Raw genomic sequence first — 20,091 nt, forward strand, 5'->3', positions numbered from 1 at the left:
GAGTTTGAATAAACTCCTGGAGTTGGTGATGGACAGGGAGGCCTGGCATGCTGCAGTCCATGGGGTCACAAAGAGTCGGACACGACTGAATGACTGAGTTGAAGTGTACTGCTCCTTGGAAGAAAACCTATGACAAACCTAGAGAGCATGTTAAAAAGCAGAGACATTACTTTGCTGACAAAGGTCCATCTAGTCAAGGCTATGGTTTTTCCAGCATGTATGGATATGAGAGTTGGACCATAAAGAATGCTGAGCACTGAAGAATTGATCCTTTTGAGCTGTGGTATTGGAGAAGACTCCTCAGAGTCCCTTGAATTTCAAGGAGATCAAACCAGCCAATTCTAAAGGGAATCAGTCCTGAATATTCATTGGAAAGACTGATGTTGAAGCTGAAGCTGAAATATTTTGGCCATGTTATGCAAAGAACTGACTCATTAGAAAAGACTCTGATGCTAGGAAACATTGAAGACAGGAGAAGAAGGGGACAACATGGGATGAGATGGTTGGATGGTATCACCGACTCGATGGACGAGTTTTAGTAAGCTCTGGGAGTTGGTAATGGATAGGGAAGTCTGGCATACTGCAGTCCATGGACTTGCAAGGAGTCATACATGAGAGAGTGACTGAACTGAACAGATTTTTATCAAATTCATAATTTAAAACTATAAAAATTTAAACAATACTAATGAATATCCTTTTAGTATTGTTTAATTTTTATAGTTTTAAATTATGAATTTGGTAAAAACAGTTCAGTTCCAAAATCACTGCTGATGGTGACTGCAGCCATGAAATTAAAAGATGCTTGCTTCTTGGAAGAAAGGCTATGACCAACCTAGACAGCATGTTAAAAAGTAGAGACATTCATTTCTTTGTCAACAAAGGTCCGTCTAGTCAAAACTATGATTTTTCCAGTAGTCATGTATGGAGTTAAAAGATGAACTATAAAGAAAGTTGAGCACTGAAAAAGTGATGCTTTTGAACTGTGGTGTTGGAGAAGACTCTTGAGACTCCGTTGGACTGCAAGGAGATAAAACCAGTCCATCCTAAAGGAAATCAGTCCTGAATATTCATTGGAAATATTGAAGCTAAAGCTGAAATTTCAATACTTTGTCTACCTGATGTGAAGAACTGACTTATTGGAAAAGACCCTGTTGCTGGGAAAGATTGAGGGCAGGAGGAGAAGGGGACGACAGAGGATGAGATGGGTGGCATCACCGACTCTATGGACATGAGTTTGAGTAAGCCTGGCGAGGTGGTGATGGACATGGAAGCCTGGTGGGTTGCAGGCTATGGGGTTGCAAAGAGTCAGACATGACTGAGCGACTGAACTGAACAAATTGATAATAGGTCTTAGTGTTAGTTTCAAAAACCATCATTGTGTCTTGTGACCATCAATCCATTTTGTTGCCAACTTTAAAAAAGAATTCCTAAGGTCTGATAGATTGTTGCCATAATGTTTTCAGTGCAGAAAGACACAACATATACCAGGTCCTCCCACCGTTTTTGAGTTTTATTCCAAGGTTCCAAGTGTTTACCTTTGGGAGATCTTACTCAGATAGGCTCACCCTCCAAGTTATGGTTTGAACATTATATCAGTGTAGAAGCTTATAATAACAAACCTTCACTAATAATAATCACTTCACTTTATAAATTCTCTTGGTGGATTTCCTAGGAAAGGAAGTGCAACCTAACCTTTCTTGAGCTCTGCATGTATCTAACATAGCACTGAGGCCTTTAACTTTCTTATTTTATATAAACCTCATAATATCCCATTATTTGCCCAAGAACAAAAAATATGGTTTTGTTTAAAGATATGTGTTTATGATCAGGTATTGTAAAATTAGGTATGTACTCAGTTTAAAGATGAGAGGTCAACATTTTGAATGTTATAGACTTCACCAACATGAAAAACTTAGTGCGAGATGATGTTTCCTTTTGTATTTCTTTTTATGTAAGGAACGGACTCCAGAGAGTCCTTCTCCTGCTCCCTCTCTGGAAGAGAGTCATCACCCTGGGAGCCAGACCTCTTCCCATCCCAGCAGCAGCGTGTCCAGCTCTCCCTCTCAGATGGATCACCATTCAGAGAGTATAGGTAAGTATCTCACCTAAAGCAAGGAACTTAAAGATAATCTTTCACGAAATTCTTCATTAGGCAATAGTGAGGGGGAAAAAATCTAGGGGAGCTGATGCCTCCTTGATTTAAATCGTTTTTTAAAATGGTGAATTTTTATTGGGGAAGTCGTATGAACCAAAAAAAATGTTAGGAGTTTGTTCTCTGGAAGAGTCTTAATATATTACTGGATCTGATGGGAACAATTTGATGGGAGTTTTATAGAATATAGGTTATTTAGCAGCTAGTATGATACAAATCACTTGCTATATTCACAGCACCCTTTGAATAATGGATGATAAAATATATTTTGTGCAGTTGATTATGTAAGAGTGATTAAAAAGTGAATCAATATATGATTTGCAATAATCTCAACAATTTAAATGTTAACAGAGGATGAGATGTTTGGATGGCATCAATGACTCAATGGACATCAGTTTGAGCAAACTTTGGGAGATAGTGAAGCACCAGGAAACCTGGTGTACTGCAGTCCATGGGGTCACAAAGAGTCAGACACCACTTAGTGACTGAACAACAGCAATAATAATTTAGATAAAAAAATATTTGATCTAATATTTGGCATGATTTTTTACACATTTTTTTTATTTTTTCAGAAGTCTTACACCTAGGACATTGTTCCATAAATAGTATAATATTGTTGTCAGTGATCTGGCATACTGGAGACTCTAATCTAGCCACAGTCTGGTATTAACTAGCTATGAGATCTTGGGTATGTCACTTAACCACCATGCGTATCGTTACCTAACACATGAATATGATTGGGTTTCTAGGTGGCACTAGTGATAAAGAACCTGCCTGATGATTCAAGAGACATAGAGATGTGGGTTCCATCCCTGGGTCAGGAAGATCCCCTGGAGGAGGGCATAGCAACCCACTCCAGTATTCTTGCCTGGAGAATCCCATGGAGAGAGGAGCCTGGCAGGCTACAGTCTATGGCGTTGCAGAGTCAGACACGAGTGAAGTTACCTGGAACCCACACACATGCATAAATATGATTATTGCTCTGCTTATTGCACTGGAGTTTTGTGAGGTCAAATGAAATAATATGTGGGAAAACACCAGAAATTTAAAGCACTAAGGAAATGTGAAGCACTATTTTTTTTCTGTGTGACTTTACCTTGATTGCTTATCAACTGCTGCCTGACCCTATTGAGGTATATAGATATTACCCAGTGGATTCAGCTATAACAAATTCTCATATAATACATGAGAATTATGAGTCAGGTGAGCAACGTAAAATCTTTGTTAATCTTCTATACCTACACACATCCAATTTTGTAAGTATCCATTTCCTCTAGGGAAAATAATTTCTGCTCTTCTTTTAATCTTATTACAGGGACATTTTTTTTCATGTAAACTCTAATTTTTTACACTTCATAATAAAGATCACCTCAAGTCTCTCCAAAATAATGTTTTTATGGGGGAAGAAAGGAATTTGAGGGATTAGGGAAGATTTTAGGTTCTGGATTTTTCTGGGAAACGACGAAGATGATTTCACTCTTGTGGAAATTCATCCGAGTTTCATTTAGCTTGTCAACATTACATATTATTTGTAGCTATTTAGCTTCATAGTGAGCCCAGTGGGTCACAAATCTGTCTCCCCATTATAATCGCCTATGGTGGGTTTACAAATATGGATGCCCAGGCCACACTGCTCAGTCTCATGTAGCTGGTCTGGTATAGAGACTAGCAGCAGTGTTCTGTTTTGCTTTTCAATATATTCTCAGAAGATTCTAATGGGCAGCCAGAGTTAAGAACTACTGAATTAGAGCTTTTAGCTAATATCCATACTGGAGTAAATTTAATTCCTGGAAGAAGTGACAAATGTTTTCTAGCTCTACTCTGTTCTGTGGATACAGCCTAATTTACTTGTTACAATACTGTGTGCACCTGATTCAAGGGAGTCTTAGGATATATCCAGATGACCATTAAGCAATGAAGAAACCCATATTCTTCCATTAGAATAATCTTTGTATTGATGAGGGAGGGGGTGGAGAGGAAAAGGTGAGAGAAAATTATTTACAGTACTGGTTATAAGCAGAGCACATAAGGAAATATTGGTATTCTGTGACACACATATTTTAAAGGATGTCTTATGCTTAGAAATAAAATATATCAAAGCAATATAGTATTATAAAAATAAAATCTTGACAACATAAAACATTTCTAATTCCACTGAAAGTAACTATAGTCTTTATGTACATTCTACAGTTGTCGAAGCATGATAATGAGATTGTCTATAACTGAATAAAGAGTTTTGATGATTTTTGTTTTAAAGTGACCATATTTATTGATGGTGCTAAATAATATTTTAATAAAGTATAACTAAAGAAAATTAATTGATAAACTGAAATTGGCATGATTTTACTCTTTCAATACAATGTTTTGTGAAGTACTTACAACAATGACCAGAAAATTATATCATATCTGTTAATTTTACTATATATTTTCCAAAAACTCTGTAAGGTAAATTAGAATCATAATTATTTTAATCTCATAAGATTAAGTACAAAATTCATTTCAGAAGCATTTTTGAAATTATATTATTGATTATAGAGGTAAATAGCTAATTTGCACATGAATTTTAAGGGAGGACATATTTTAAATGATTTAAAGAAATATTTTAGAAATTATATATGTACTATACATTAATTATACTTTAAAAATCATGTGATTGAGCAGCTTATTGATTTTTAAATTGCATGATCATCATGCCAACAAAAATCTTTTCATTGGTTCAGAAGTAGAAGTGTATAAAATTTATGTTAGTTATTTATTGGAGTAAAATTACTATTTATGTAATGTTTTTCTGCTTTTCTTGTGGGTGTTTTGTAAGAAAATTACTCAGTTAAATCTTTTACTTATAGTTATGATGCCCAACAATAGAGAGGACCTTGTTGTTGACCAGGATACTGGACCAACTATCAAAAAATTCCAAAGGGAAAATAAAGGTAAAATAATTTTTGCTTATTTAATGTAAATATAAAGATTGGACACTAACTCACTTAATATCCTATTGCTGTATATTGTATACACATTTCCCTCAGCCAGAATAGATCTGTACTGACTTGGATAAATTCTTTTAGCAGTAAAAAATAATATTTACCTGAATTTTATTTTATATTATAAATAACATATTAACCCAAAGTTTATTGGTGCCTGTGGTTGGAAGTTTTACCCTAAGCCATTTATATTATGCCTGATTAGAGACACCTGATTCTCTTTTTATTACGTTTGTACTTTGTTGGCTATATTTAAATTAATCATCATTTTATGGTTATGTTTGAAAAATTTGAGTTGCTATCATGCAGGATAGATGTTCCCCTCAACATGCAAAAGTGATTTTAAAAGTATGTGCTGATTTGGACATATCAAATGAAATGTTAGCAAGCTACTGCAATCAGGTATTTACCTAGAATGATGATAGATATGACATTGGTCTGGCTTGTAATCAACTGACAAATGTGTAATTTCTGCACAGCATCCAACTTTTTCTTAGGATATCTGTTTGAAGAAGGTAGGGAGAGTAAGCATTTCAGTCACACTTCCTTGATATGAAAACTGAGTACAACTTTGTTTAAAAGACTTAAGGTAAGAGTAAAGGAAATATATATCAGCATATGTTATAGGCTATGCACTATGATTGTCATGAATTTATTAACTCTAAGCTAAAGAACATAAGCTAACAGGTAATTTGTCAGATCACCAGATGGTCTGATTGTACTTCACTATTAGGACACATTTTTTCTATCTTTAATAAAGATGCTTGTAATATGTAGGAAAAAAAATAAACTCTCCATGAACAACTGAGGAGTTGACGGAGAATTTTCTTTTACTTTTTCTCAAGACTTAACTTGCTTTCTAATTACCTAGATGAGCATTTTAGTTAGAATTTGGAGTAGTCTAGGATTTTAATTTCATTGAACCATGTTTGGTTACGCTGCCACATGTTTTGTCTTTTCTTATTCAAAGACTATACTCCGGGGCCCAAGTTGTAAATGCTTGATTTCAGAAAAGTTGTCAAAGTGGAAGAAGTCAAGTTCAGTATATTAAACTACCCAAACACTTACAGAGGTAATGAAACTGTAGTTAAAGATGAAACTTCATTCATAACTCAGCAACAATTTGTTCCTGAAACCTCTTTCCCAGAAAGTCATGACAGTTTGAACGAGAGCTTGGTAGTAAAGCAGATTTTCTAGGAAAATCTCAAGCTGTGCATGATACACATGATTCCATCAGAACTGCAAACCCCATAAGTCACAGTGGCATTTAGGACTGGCTTGTGTGCTGCAATGCTCAAGGACACACTGCTATGTCTTATGAAAAATCAGCTGGAGTGCTGGTACAGATGTACAGTAACTAAATTTCATAAAAATACACAGTGGTGTGCACTGGCAATTCTGAGTCTCTTGCTGTGGAATGACACAGTTATATCCATTTGAAATAGGTTGGTCACTCATCCTGATGAGGATATTAATAGACAGAAGTGATATTTTAAACTGCATTTCTTCAGTTATAATGGAAACCTTCACTTTTTTCTGATTTATTCATTCCTTGGTTTTTTTGGTATAGGGTCATTATTTTATTTTATTTTTTGTTTCTTAAATTTTATTTCTCCATTTTAAAAATTAATTTATCTATCTTCAGTTCAGTTCAGTCACTCAGTCATGTCCGACTCTTTGTGACCCCATGAATCACAGCACGCCAGGCCTCCCTGTCCATCAACAACTCCCGGAGTTCACTCAAACTCATGTCCATCGAGTTGGTGATGCCATCCAACCATCTCATCCTCTGTCATCCCCTTCTCTTCCTGCCCCCAATCCCTCCCAGCATCAGAGTCTTTTCCAGTGAGTCAATTCTTCACATGAGGTGGCCAAGTATTGGAGTTTCAGCTTTAGCATTAGTTCTTCCATGGAACACCCAGGACTGATCTCCTTTAGAATGGACTGGTTAGATCTCCTTGCATTCCAAGGGACTCTCAAGAGTCTTTTCTAACACCAAAGTTCAAAATAATCGATTTTTGGAGCTCAGCTTTCTTCACATTCCAACTCCCACAAACATACATGACCACTGGAAAAACCATAGCCTTGACTAGACAGACCTTTCTTGGCAAAGTAATGTCTCTGCTTTTTAACATACTATCTAGGTTGGCCATAACTTTCCTTCCAATGAGTAAGCGTCTTTGAATTTCATGGCTGAAGTCAGCATCTGCAGTGATTTCAGTTCAGTTCAGTCGCTCAGTCGTGTCCGACTCTTTGTGACCCAATGAATTACAGCACGCCAGGCCTCCCTGTCCATCACCAACTCCTGGAGTTCACGCAAACTCATGTCCATAGAGTCGGTGATGCCATCCAGCCATATCATTCTCTGTCGTCCCTGTCTCCTCCTACCCCCAATCCCTCCTAGCATCAGACTCTTTTCCAGTGAGTCAACTCATCGCATGATGTGGCCAAAGTATTGGAGTTTCAGCTTTAACATCAGTCCTTCCAATGAACACCCAGGAGTGATCTCCTTTAGAATGGACTGGCTGGATCTCCTTGCAGTCCAAGGGACTCTCAAGAGTCTTCTCCAGCACCACAGTTCAAAAGCATCAATTCCTCGGCGATCAGCTTTCTTCAGAGTCCAACTCGCACATCCATACATGACCGCTGGAAAAACCATAGCCTTGACTAGACGGACCTTGGTTGGCAAAGTAATGTCTCTGCTTTTTAATATACTATCAAGGTTGGTCATAACTTTCCTCCCAAGGAGTAATCGTCTTTTAATTTCATGGCTGCAATCAGCATCCACAGTGATTTTGGAGCCCCCCCAAAACTAAAGTCTGACACTGTTTCCACTGTTTCTCCATCTATTTCCCATGAAGTGATAGGACCAGATGCCATGAACTTTGTTTTCTGAATGTTGATCTTCAAGCCAACCTTTTCATTCTCCTCTTTCATTTTCATCAAGAGGCTTTTGTGTTCCTCTTCACTTTCAGCCATAAGGGTGGTGTCATCTGCATATTTGAGGTTATTGATATTTCTCCCAGCAATCTTGATTCCAGCTTGTGCTTCTTCCAGCCCAGCGTTCCTATGATGTACTCTGCATATAATTTAAATATGCAAGGTGACAATATACAGCCTTGACGTACTTCTTTTCCTATTTGGAACCAGTCTGTTTCTCCTGTACAGTTCTGACTGTTGCTTCCTGACCCACATACAGGTTTATCTGGAAGCAGCTCAGGTGGTCTGGTATTCCCATCACTTTCAGAATTTTCCACAGTTTATTTTGATCCACACAGTCAAAGGATTTGGCATAGTCAATGAAGCAGAAACAGATGTTTTTTCTGGAACTCTCTTGCTTTTTCCATGATCCATCGGATGTTGGCAGTTTGATCTCTGGTGCCTCTGCCTTTTCTAAAACCTGCTTGAACATCTGGGAGTTCACGGTTCACATATTGTTGAAGCCTGGCTTGGAGAATTTTGAGCATACCTTTACTAGTGTGTGAGATGAGTGCAATTGTGCGGTAGTTTGAGCATTCTTTGGCATTGCCTTTCTTTGGGATTGGAATGAAGACTGACCTTTTCCAGTCCTGTGGCCACTGCTGAGTTTTAGAAATTTGCTGGCATATTGCGTGCAGCACTTTCACAGCATCATCTTTCAAGATTTGAAGTAGCTCAAATGGAATTCCATCACCTCCACTAGCTTTGTTCGTAGTGACTCTTTCTAAGGCCCACTTGACTTCATATTCCAAGATGTCTGGATCTAGGTTGGTGATCACGTTATTGTAATTATCTTGGCCATGAAGATCTTTTTTGTACAGTTTTTCTGTGTTTGCCACCTCTTCTTAGTATCTTCTGCTTATGTTAGGTCCATACCATTTCTGTACTTTATCAAGCCCATCTTTGCATGAAATGTTCCCTTGGAATCTCTAATTTTTCTTGAAGAGATCTCTTGTTTTTCCTATTCTGTTGTTTTCCTCTATGTCTTTGCATTTATCATGAGGAAGGCTTTCTTATCTCTCCTTGCTCTTCTTTGGAACTCTGCATTCAGTTGCTTATATCTTTCCTTTTCTCCTTTGCTTTTCGCTTCTCTTCTTTTCACAGCTATTTGTAAGGCCTCCTCAGACAGCCATTTTGCTTTTTTGCATTTCTTTTCCATGGAGATGGTCTTGGTCCCTGTCCACTCTACAATGTCACAAACCTCCATCCAGAGTTCATCAGGCACTCTATCTGTCAGATCTAGTCCCTTAAATCTGTTTCTCACTTCCACTGTATAATCATAAGGGATTTGATTTAGGTCATATCTAAATAGTCTAGAGGTTTTCCCTCCTTTCTTCAATTTAAGTCTGAATTTGGCAATAAGGAGTTCATGATCTGAGCCACAGTCAGCTCCTGGTCTTGTTTTTGCTAACTGTATACAGCTTCTCTATCTTTGGCTGCAAAGAATAGAATCAATCTGATTTCGTGTTGACCATGTCGTGATGTCCATGTGTAGAGTCTTCTGTTGTGTTGTTGGAAGAGGATGTTTGCTATGACCAGTACGTTCTCTTGGAAAAACTCTATTAGCCTTTGCCCTGCCTCATTCTGTGCTCTAAGGCCAAATTTGCCTGTTACTCCAGGTGTTTCTTGACTTCCTACTTATTCCCCTATAATGAAAAGGACATCTTTTTTGGGTGTTAGTTCTAAAACGTCTTGTAGGTCTTCACAAATCCGTTCAACTTCGGCTTCTTCAGTGTTACTGGTTGGGGCATAGGCTTGGATTAATGTAATATTGAATGGTTTGCCTTGGAAACAAACAAATCTTTCTGTCATTTTTGAGATTGCATCCAATTACTGCAAAAATTGAAGGCTAATTACATTACAATATTTTAGTGGCATTTTCCATCAAGTGATAGGAATTAGGCATGGGTGTACATGTGTTACCCATCCTGAACACCCCCACCTCCTGCTCCATTGCTTTCCTCAGGGTCATCCCAGTACACTTCTCTCAAATCATCCCACCCTCACGTTCTCCCACAGAGTCCAAAATTCTGATCTTTACATCTGTGTCTCTTTTACTTTCTCACGTATAGAGTCATATTACCATCTTTCTAAATTCTGTATATATGAGTTAATATACTGTATTGGTGTTTTTCTTTCTGACTTACTTCACTCTGTATAACAGGATCCAGTTTCATCCACCTCATTTGAACTGTTTCAAATGCATTCTTTTTAATAGCTGAGTAATATGCCATTGTGTATATGTATCACAACTTTCTTATATAGTTGTTTGCTGATGGATATCTAGGTTGCTTCCATGTTCGAGCTATTGTAAATGGTGCTGATATGAACATTGGGGTACACAAGTCTCTTTCAATTCTGATTTCCTCGGTGTGTATGCCCAGCAGTGGGGTTGCTGGGTCGTATGGCAGTTCTATTTCCAGTTTTTAAGGAATCTCCGAACTTTTGCCAATAGTGGCTGTACTAGTTTGCATTCCCACCAATGGTATAAGAGGGTTCCTTTTCGCCACAACCTCTCCAGAATTTATTGTTTGTAGACATTTTGATAGAAGCCATTCTGACCAGTGTGAGGTGGTACTTAGTTGTGGTTTTGATTTGCATTTCTCTGATGATGAGTGATATGAGCATCTATTCATGTGTTTGTTATCCATCTGTAGGTTTTCTTTGGGGAAATGTCTGTTGAATTTTTTGGCCCACTTTTTCATTGGGTCATTTATTTTTCTGGAATTGAGTTGCATGAGCTGCTGTATATATTTGAGATTAGTTCTTTGTCTGTTACTTCGTTTTCGTTTATTTTTTCCCATTCTAAAGACTGTCTTTTCACCTTGCTTATAGTTTCCTTCGTTGTGCAAAAGCTTTTAAGTTTAATTGGGTGCCATTTGTTTATTTTTGCTTTGATTTCCATTACTCTGTGCGGTGGGTCATAGAGGATCCTGTTGTGATTTATGTCAGAGAGTGTTTAGCCTATGTTTTCCTCTAGGAGTTTTATAGTTTCTGGTTTTACATTTAGATCTTTAATCCATTTTGAGATTATTTTTGTGTATGGTGTTAGAAAGTGTTCTAGTTTCATTCTTTTACAAGTAGTTGACCAGTTTTCCCAGCACCACTTGGTAAAGAGATTGTCTTTTTTGAATTGTATATTTTTGCCTCCTTTGTAAAGATAAGGTGTTGATAGGTGTGTGGATTTATCTCTGGGATTTCTGTTTTTTTCCATTGGTCTATATTTCTCTCTTTGTGCCAGTAACATACCGTCCTGATGAGTGTAGACTTGTATTATAGTATGAAGTCAGACACATTGATTTCTTCAGTTTCATTCTTCTTTCTCAAGATTGCTTTCGCTATTCAAAGATTTTTGTATTTTCTTACAAATTGTGAAATTATTTGTTCTACTTCTGTGAAAAATACATTGGTATCTTGCTAGGGACTGCGTTGAATCTATAGATTGGTTTGGGTAGTATACCCGTTTTCACTATAATGTATCTTGAAATCCATGAACATGGTATATTTCTCCATCTATTTGTGACATCTGTGATTTCTTTCATCAGTGTTTTATAGTTTTCTATATATAGGTCCTTTGTTTCTTTCAGTTCAGTTCCATTCAGTTCAGTTCAGTTCAGTCGCTCAGTCGTGTCCGACTCTCCGCGACCCCATGAATTAAAGCACGCCAGGCCTCCCTGTCCATCACCACTTTAGGTAGGTATATTCCTAAGTATTTTATTTTGTTTCATTGCAATGGTGAATGGAATTGTTTCCTTAATTCCTCTTTCTGTCTTCGCATTGTTAGTGTACAGGAATGCAAGGCATTTCTCTGTGTTAATTTTAGGTCCTGCAACTTTATTATACTCATTGATTAGTTCTAGTTATTTCCTGGTGGAAATCTTTAGGGTTTTCTATGTAGAGGATCATGTCATCTGCAAACAGTGAGAGTTTTGCTTCTTCTTTTCCAATCTGGATTACTTTTATTTCTTCTCTGATTTCTGTGGCTAAATCTTCCAAACTATGTTGTATAGTAGTGCTGAGAGTGGCACCCTTGTCCTGTTCCTGACTTTAGGGGAAATGCTTTCAGTTTTTCACCATTGAGGATAATGTTTGCTGTGGGTTTACCATATAAGCCTTTTCATATGTTGTCATATGTTCCTTCTATGCCTGCTTTATGGAGGTTTTTTTTTTTTTTTAATCCTAAATGGATGTTGAAATTTGTCAAAGGATTTCTCTGCATCTATTGAGAAAATCATATGGTTTTTATCTTTCAATTCGTTAATGTGGTGCATCACATTGATTGATTGCGAATATTGAAGAATCCTTGCATCCCTGTGATAAAGCCCCCTTGGTCATGATGTATGATGTTTTTAATATGTTGTTGGAGTCTGTTTGCTAGAATTTTGCTAAGGATTTTTGCATCTATGTTCATCCGTGATATTGGCCTGTAGTTTTCTTTTTTTGTGTGGCATCTTTGTCTGGTTTTGGTATTAGGGTGGTAGTGGCCTCATAGAATGAGTTTGGAAATTTACTTTCCTCTGCAAACTTCTGGAAGAGTTTGAGTAGAATAGGTGTTAGCTCTTCTCTAAATTTTTGGTAGAATTCCCCTGTGAAGCCATCTCATCCTGGGATTTTGTTTGTTGGAAGATTTCTGATTACAGTTTCTATTTCTATGCTTGTGATAAATCTGTTAAGATTTTCTATTTCTTCCTGGTTCAGTTTTGGAAGGTTATACTTTATTAAGAATTTGTCCATTTCTTCCAAGTTGTTCTTTTTATTGACATATAGTTGCTGATAGTAGTTCTTATGATCTTTTGTAACTCTGTGTTGTCTGTTGTGATTTCTCCATTTTCATTTCTAATTTTGTTTATTTGATTCTTCTCCCTTTTACTCTCAATGAGTCTGGAGAACAGTTTGTCTATTTTATTTATCTTCTCAAAGAATCAGCTCATAGCTTTGTTGATTTTTGCTATGGTCTCCTTTGTTTATTTTGGTTTTATTTCTGCCCTGATTTTTATGATTTCTTTCCTTCTGATAACCCTGGGGTTGTTTCATTCTTCTTTTTCTAGTTGCTTCCTGTGTACAGTTAAGTTCTTTATTTGATTTTTCTCTTGTTTCTTGAGGTAAGCTTTCACTGTTATGTACCTTACCCTTAGCACTGCTTTTACTGAATCCCGTAGGTTTTAGGTTGTAATCTTTTCATTTTCATTTGTTTCTATACATATTTTTTATTTCTTTTTGGATTTCTTCTGTTATTGTTGGTTATTCATAAGCATGTTGTTTAGCCTCCATATGGTTGTATTTTTAATAGTTGTTTTCCTGTAGTTGACATCTAATCCTACAGCACTGTGATCAGAAAAGAGGCTTGAAAAGATTTCAATTTTTTGAATTTACCAAGGCTAGATTTATGGCCCAGGATGTGATCTATCTTGGAGAAAGTTCCATGTGCACTTGAGTAAAAGGTGAAATTTATTTTTTACACGTTAAGTGTCTTATAGATATCAATTAGGTCTAACTGGTCCATTGTATCATTTCAAGTTTGTTTTTCCTTGCTAATTTTTTTGTTTAGTTGATCTATCCTTAGTTGTGAGTGGGGTCTTAAAGTCTCCCACTATTATTGTGTTACTGTTAATTTCCCCTTTCATACTTGTTTGCATTTGCCTTACATAATGCAGTGTTCCTATGTTGGGTGCAAATATATTTATCATTGTTATATTTTCTTCTTGGATCAATCTTTTGATCATTATGTAGTGTCCTTCTTTGTCTCTTTACATGGCCTTTATTTCAAAGTCTATTTTATCTGATATGAGTATTTCTACTCCTGCTTTCTTTTGGTATCCATTTGCGTGAAATATCTTTTTCCAGCCCTTCACTTTCAGTCTGTATGTGTCCCTTTTGTTGAGGTGGGTCTCTTGTAGACAGCGTATGCCAGTCTTTGTCTCTTGGTTTGGGCATTCAACCCATTTACATTTGAGGTAATTATTGATAAGTATGATCACATTGCCATTTACTTTGTTGTTTGGGGTTCTAGTTTATAAACCTTTTCTGTATTTGCTGTCCAGAGAAGATCCTTTAGCATTTGTTGAAGAGTTGGATTTGTGGTCCTGAATTCTCTCAGCTTTTCTTTGTCTGTAAAGGTTTTGATTTCTCCTTCATCTTTGAATGAGATCTTTCTGGGTACAGTAATCTGGATTGTAGGGTTTTCTCTTTCATAACTTTCAGTATGTCCTTCCATTTTCTTCTGGTCTGATGAATTTCTATCGAAAGATCAGCTGTTATGATTGTGGGAATCCCCTTCTGTGTTATTTGTTGCTTCTCCTATGGTGCTTTTTATATTTGCTCTTCTTTAATTTGATTAATATGTGTCTTGAGGTGTTTCACCTTGGGTTTATCCTGTTTGGGATTCTCTGGATTTCTTGGACTTGGTTTCCTATTTCCTTCCCCATTTTAGGGAAGTTTTCATCTAGTCATCTCCACAAGTATTTTCTCATGGTGTTTCTTTTTATCTTCTTCCTCTGGGACTCCTGTGATTCAAATGTTTGTTCATTTAACATTTTCCCAGAAGTCTCTGAGGATTTCCTCATTTCTTTTAATTTTTTTTTCTTCTTTCCTCTCTGCTTCATTTGTTTCCACCATTCTATCTTCCACTTCACTCATCCTCTCTTCTGCTTCAGTTATTCTACTGTTGTTTCCCTCCAGAGTGCCTTTTATCTCAGTTATTACATTATTCATTATTGATTGACTCTTTCTTTATTTCTTCTAAGTCTTTGTTAAATATTTCTTGCATTGTCTCAATCTTTGTGTCTAGTCTCTTTATCTGTACCTCCATTTTGTTTTAAAGGTTTTGGATCAACTCTACTATCATTATTCTGAAATATTTTTAAGGTAGACTCCATGTGTCCTCCTCTTTTGTTTGTTTTGGTGGGGATTTATCATGTTCCTTTACCTGCTGAATATTTCTCTGCCTTTTCATTTAGTTTAGGTTGATGTATTTGGAGTGGCTTTTCTGTATGCTAGAATTTTATGGTTCTTCTTATTGTGGACGTTCCTCCATATGTGTGGGGTTGGACGAGTGGCTTGTCAAGTTTTCCTGGTTAAGGAAGTTTGTGTCAGTGTTTTGATGGGTTAATCTGGGTCTCTTCTCTCTGGAGTGCAGTGAAGTGTCAAGTAGTGAGTTTTGAGGTGTCTGTGGGTTTGGTGTGACTTTTGGCGGCCTTTATTTGAATTCTCAGGGTTATATTCCTGTGTGGTTGGAAAATTAGCTTGGTGTGTCTTGCTCTGAAACTTGTTGGATCGTAGTGGAGCTTAGTTTCAGTATAGGTATGGAGTCTTTTGGATGAGCTCTTTTTTTTTCTTTTTGAAGCTTGAGGCAGCTGTAAAATAACTTAATGTAGCTTTTTAAAACTGTGTATTCTATAGTATTTTTTCATTTGGTGAAATTTTAACTGTTAATGTTTTTGGCATTGTGCTTTGTACCATTTATTAAATAAAAATTTTTTAAAAAGACAGAAATATAGATCAATGGAACAATATAGAAAGCCCGGAGATAAATCCATGCACCTATGGACACCTTATCTTTGACAAAGGAGGCAAGAATATTCAATGGGGAAAAGACAATCTCTTTAAAAAGTGGTGCTGGGAAAACTGGTCAACCACTTGTAGAAGAATGAAACTAGAACACTCCCTAACACCATACACAAAAATAACCTTAAAATGGATTAACGATCTAAATGTAAGACCAGAAACTATAAAACTCCTAGAGGAGAACACAGGCAAAACACCCTCCGACATAAATCACAGCAAGATCCTCCACGACCCACCTCCCAGAATATTGGAAATAAAAGCAAAAATAAACAAATGTGACCTAATTAAAGTTAAAAGCTTCTGCACAGCAAAGGAAACTATAAGCAAGGTGAAAAGACAGCCTTCAAAATGGGAGAATATAATAGCAATCGAAACAACTAACAAAGGATTAATCTCAAAAATATACAAGCAACTCCTGCAGTTCAATCCCAGAAAAATAAAGGACCCAATCAAAAAGTGGGCCAAAAGAACTAAACAGACATTTCTCCAGAGAAGACATACAGATGGCTAACAAACACATGAAAAAATGCTCAATAACACTCAGAATCAGAGAAATGCAAATCAAAGCCACAATGAGGTACCATTTCATGCCAGTCAGAATGGCTGCTATCCAAATGTCTGCAAGCAATAAATGCTGGAGAGGCTGTGGAGAAAAGGGAACCCTCTTACACTGTTGGTTGGAATGCAGACTAGTACTACCACTACGGAGAAGAGTGTGGAGATTCCTTAAAAACCTGGAAATAGAACTGCCATATGACCCAGCAATCCCACTGCTGGGCATACACACCGAGGAAACCAAAATTGAAACAGACACATGAACTCAAATGTTCATCGCAGCAGTTTTTATAATAGCCAGGACCTGGAAGCAACCTAGATGTCCATCTGCAGACGAATGGATAAGAAAGCTGTTGTACATATACACAGTGGAGTATTACTCAGCAATTAAAAAGAATACATTTGAATCAGTTTTAATGAGGTGGATGAAACTGAAGTCTATTATACAGAGTCAAGTAAGTCAGAAAGAAAAAAAACAATACTGTATACTAACTTATATATATGGAATTTATAAAGATAGTAATGATAAACCTGTATACGAGACAGCAAAAGAGACACAGATGTATAGAACAGTCTTTGGACTCTGTAGGAGAGGGTGAAGGCAAGATTATTTGTGAGAATGGCATTGAAACATGTATATTATCATATGTGAAATGAATCGCCAGTCCAGGTTCGATGCATGATACAGGATGCTCATAGCTGGTGCACTGGGATGAACCAGAGAGATGGGATGGAGATGGAGGTGGGATGGGGATTCAAGATGGGGACCTCATGTACACCTGAGGCGGAGTTATGTCAATGTATGGCAAATCCAATGCAATATTGTAAAGTAATTAACCTCCAATTAAAATAAATAAATTAAAAGAAAGTAAAGTTATTGAAAAAAAAAAAAAACCTTGAGTAAAGTTTAGACTCTGAAAACATATGATATTTAAAAATGGTCACCAAAATTATAAAATATATATATATATACACATATGAAATTTGCTTAAAAATAGTCTTTTTTTACGAGGCAATAGTAGGTTGTAAAAATGAAAATTAAAGGAGTAATAAAGAATTTAAAAATTTAAAAAAATTAGAAATTAAAAAGTGATAATAATAAAACATGTTGAGGAATTTCTCTGGAGCTGTTGAGGGCAATGTGGGGTCAGTTCAGTTTCAGATAGTTCATTGTTCCAGCTTTTACTTCTTCTCAAGGTCTATTGGCCCATTCCAATGTAGTCAGTGGTAACTACGTTTTAATCTGTTGCACCTTTCACTTCCAAAGTAGTTCCCTCTTCTTTGTGTATTTCAACTTCCTCTGTTTGCAAGTATCTTCAGTGTCTAGTTTCTGCCCTGACACAAGGGGGAGAAGGTGGTCACTTATTTAGGCTCACTTGTTCAGTTGTGGTTTGGGAAGGGAGGAACACTGCAAACAAATATCTCTGGCCTGCGTGGGGAGTACTCACAGTGCCTGGGCCACACTGGTTTTGACCTCACTCACGGAGTGTGCGCTTTCCTGCTCTACACTGCTCAGACTCCCGGTTGCTCCCCAAGGGGACTGTCCAAAACAGGCTCAGGTTTGCACGCTCTTCCCAGGTCTAAGCCTCTCAGGTTCAGGTTCTCGGGTACTCCACAAAGGCACTGATCTGTTTGGGCCTTCGTTTGTACCCTTCCCAGGTCAGGGTAGCTCAGATGACCAGGTGCTTTGCGAGTGCACTTTCCCAGTTGTACGGTGCATCTTATCACCTCCTTGGTCTCAGTTGCTCGGTTTCCTGGTTGCACTGTGAGAGCTCCATCTCAGGTGTGCCATGTGTCTCCTCTGGGGAGCTGATCTCAGGCTGCGACCCTCCTGGAAGATATCAACTGTCCAGAATCCCCGAAAGACTTAGTTAGCAACTGGGAGCCTGCTCACAATTTGGTGGGTGATGCCATCTCTGGGACCAAGATTGCCCCTTGCCTTCTGGCTCTGGCTGTTGCTCACCAGCTTCGCTTCCTCTGGTTGGGAGATGGGCTGGACTGCAGCCGGCTAGCTCTCCTCTGGTATTCACTCAATCCTTTGTTCTGTTAGTGGACCAGGCTGTGCCTTAGGTTAGAGCTCTTTGTGGGGAAGTTGTCTCTCTATATATCTCTTTTTTTCTCTCTTTGGCTATCCAGCAGTTTAGGTTGCTATCTTACTTTAGCTCCCACAGATTGTCCTCAGGGCATTCAGGTTCCGATCTTACCCTAAGCATCCAACCTGCTCCTCTGTGTTCTGCCCCAGCTCTCTGCTGATGGCCATGAGCATCTGGACTACCTCTCCACTGGGTGTTGCAATTAGGTGCGTATTCTGCTTTGCTTTTTTTTTCCCTTCCTGGTTATGTTGCCCTCTGAGATTCCAAAACTCAACACAGACCCGCCGGTGAGAGGGCTTCCTGGTGTTTGGAAACTTCTCCTCCTTCATGACTCCCTCCCCGGGGCCGGGTCTGCATCCCCAACTCTTTTTTCTCTCTTTTTGTCTTTTAAATTTTGTCCTACCTCCTTTTGAAGAGAATGGACTGCCTTTCTGGGTGCCTGGTGTCCTCTGCCAGTGTTCAGAAGTTGTTTTGTGGAATTTTCTCAGCATTCAAATGGACTTTTGATGAATTTGTTGGGGAGAAAGAGTTCTCCCTGTCCTATTCCTCTGTCATCTTAGAACTGCCCCCCAGGGTCATTTAAAAGCTTTCTTTTTTTTATTTTTATTTTTTTATTGGAGGCTAATTATTTTACAATATTATATTGGTTGGTTTTGCCATACATTGACATGAATCTGCCCCGGGTGTACTGAGTTCCCCTTCCCGAACCCCCCTCCCACCTCCCCCCTCCCCTTATCCTCCCTCTGGGTCATCCCCACATACCAGCCCCAAGCATCCTGTAATATGCATCAACCCTGAACAGGTGATTCGTTTCACATATGATAATATACATGTTTCAATGCCATTCTCCCAAACCATCCCACCCTCACCCTCTCCCACAGAGTCCCAAAGACTGTTCTATACATCTGTGTCTCTTTTGCTGTCTCGTATACAGGGTTATCATTTGCAACTTTCTAAATTCCATATATATACGTTAGTATACTGTATTGGTGTTTTTCTTTCTGGCTTACTTCACTCTGTATAATAGGCTATAGTTTCATCCATCTCATTAAATGAGATTTTCTACATCAATTTCTACCAGCTGCATTTGTGATATTAAGATAAAATATATTTTCATTAAATAGATTTTAGTTCTTAAAAGGGAATGCAGTTTAAATGAGAAGTCTCAACATTCATTAAGTTTGACAAGTAGGCAGTTTATACAACTGTGGCAAACATATGTTTTCACATCTGTTTTGAGTAATATCATCATGATTTTGAGTAGTATCATCCGTGGTTTTGAAAATTAGGAAATGCCAGCTTTGCTGTTATGTCTAAATTTTCAGAAAATGAAGAGATACCATTAGAATATGTTTCATGTAGCCTGCCTCTTGCTCTATCTTGTAAAATTAGGTGACAGTGTGATATATATCTCAAATGATAATCTGCATTTTGCCTTGAGTTTTCATATGCAGACATTTCATAATCTATATGATCTAGGCTTTCCTGGCAGTGATGCCCCTTTATGTTTTATCCAACATGAAATATCAAAATTGATATTTTAGTTTTGATACAAGTATTAATATTTTGACCAAACTGACTGGTCAGTTAAAGACTTTGATTTTATTTTTCCACATATATTCAAACAAATTGACCAAATCAATTGCATGTTATGACATTGTATTACATAGTTTTTTACCAATCAGTTTAGGGATTCTTTAGAATAGAGACTTTGGGACTCTCCACTCTACTTTACCCATGTGGAAGCAAAGGCACAAAGAAAGGCCCT

The 20,091-nt window shown here is 37.5% G+C and overlaps 1 protein-coding gene across 1 annotated transcript in view; it reads left to right on the forward strand.

Moving 5' to 3' along the window:
• DACH2 (dachshund family transcription factor 2) overlaps positions 1–20,091 on the forward strand; it is an 858,509-nt gene that overhangs the window by 666,195 nt on the left and 172,223 nt on the right. Inside the window, exons 7-8 of the mRNA XM_055393325.2 lie at positions 1,957–2,092; positions 4,999–5,082. Of these exons, the coding sequence (XP_055249300.2) occupies positions 1,957–2,092; positions 4,999–5,082 (220 nt within the window). The remainder of the gene's footprint in view (positions 1–1,956; positions 2,093–4,998; positions 5,083–20,091) is intronic.

This window comes from Moschus berezovskii, chromosome X (assembly GCF_049115385.1).
Source record: "Moschus berezovskii isolate FMDL1 chromosome X, NW_MosBer_1.0, whole genome shotgun sequence".
Lineage (NCBI taxonomy): Eukaryota > Metazoa > Chordata > Mammalia > Artiodactyla > Moschidae > Moschus > Moschus berezovskii.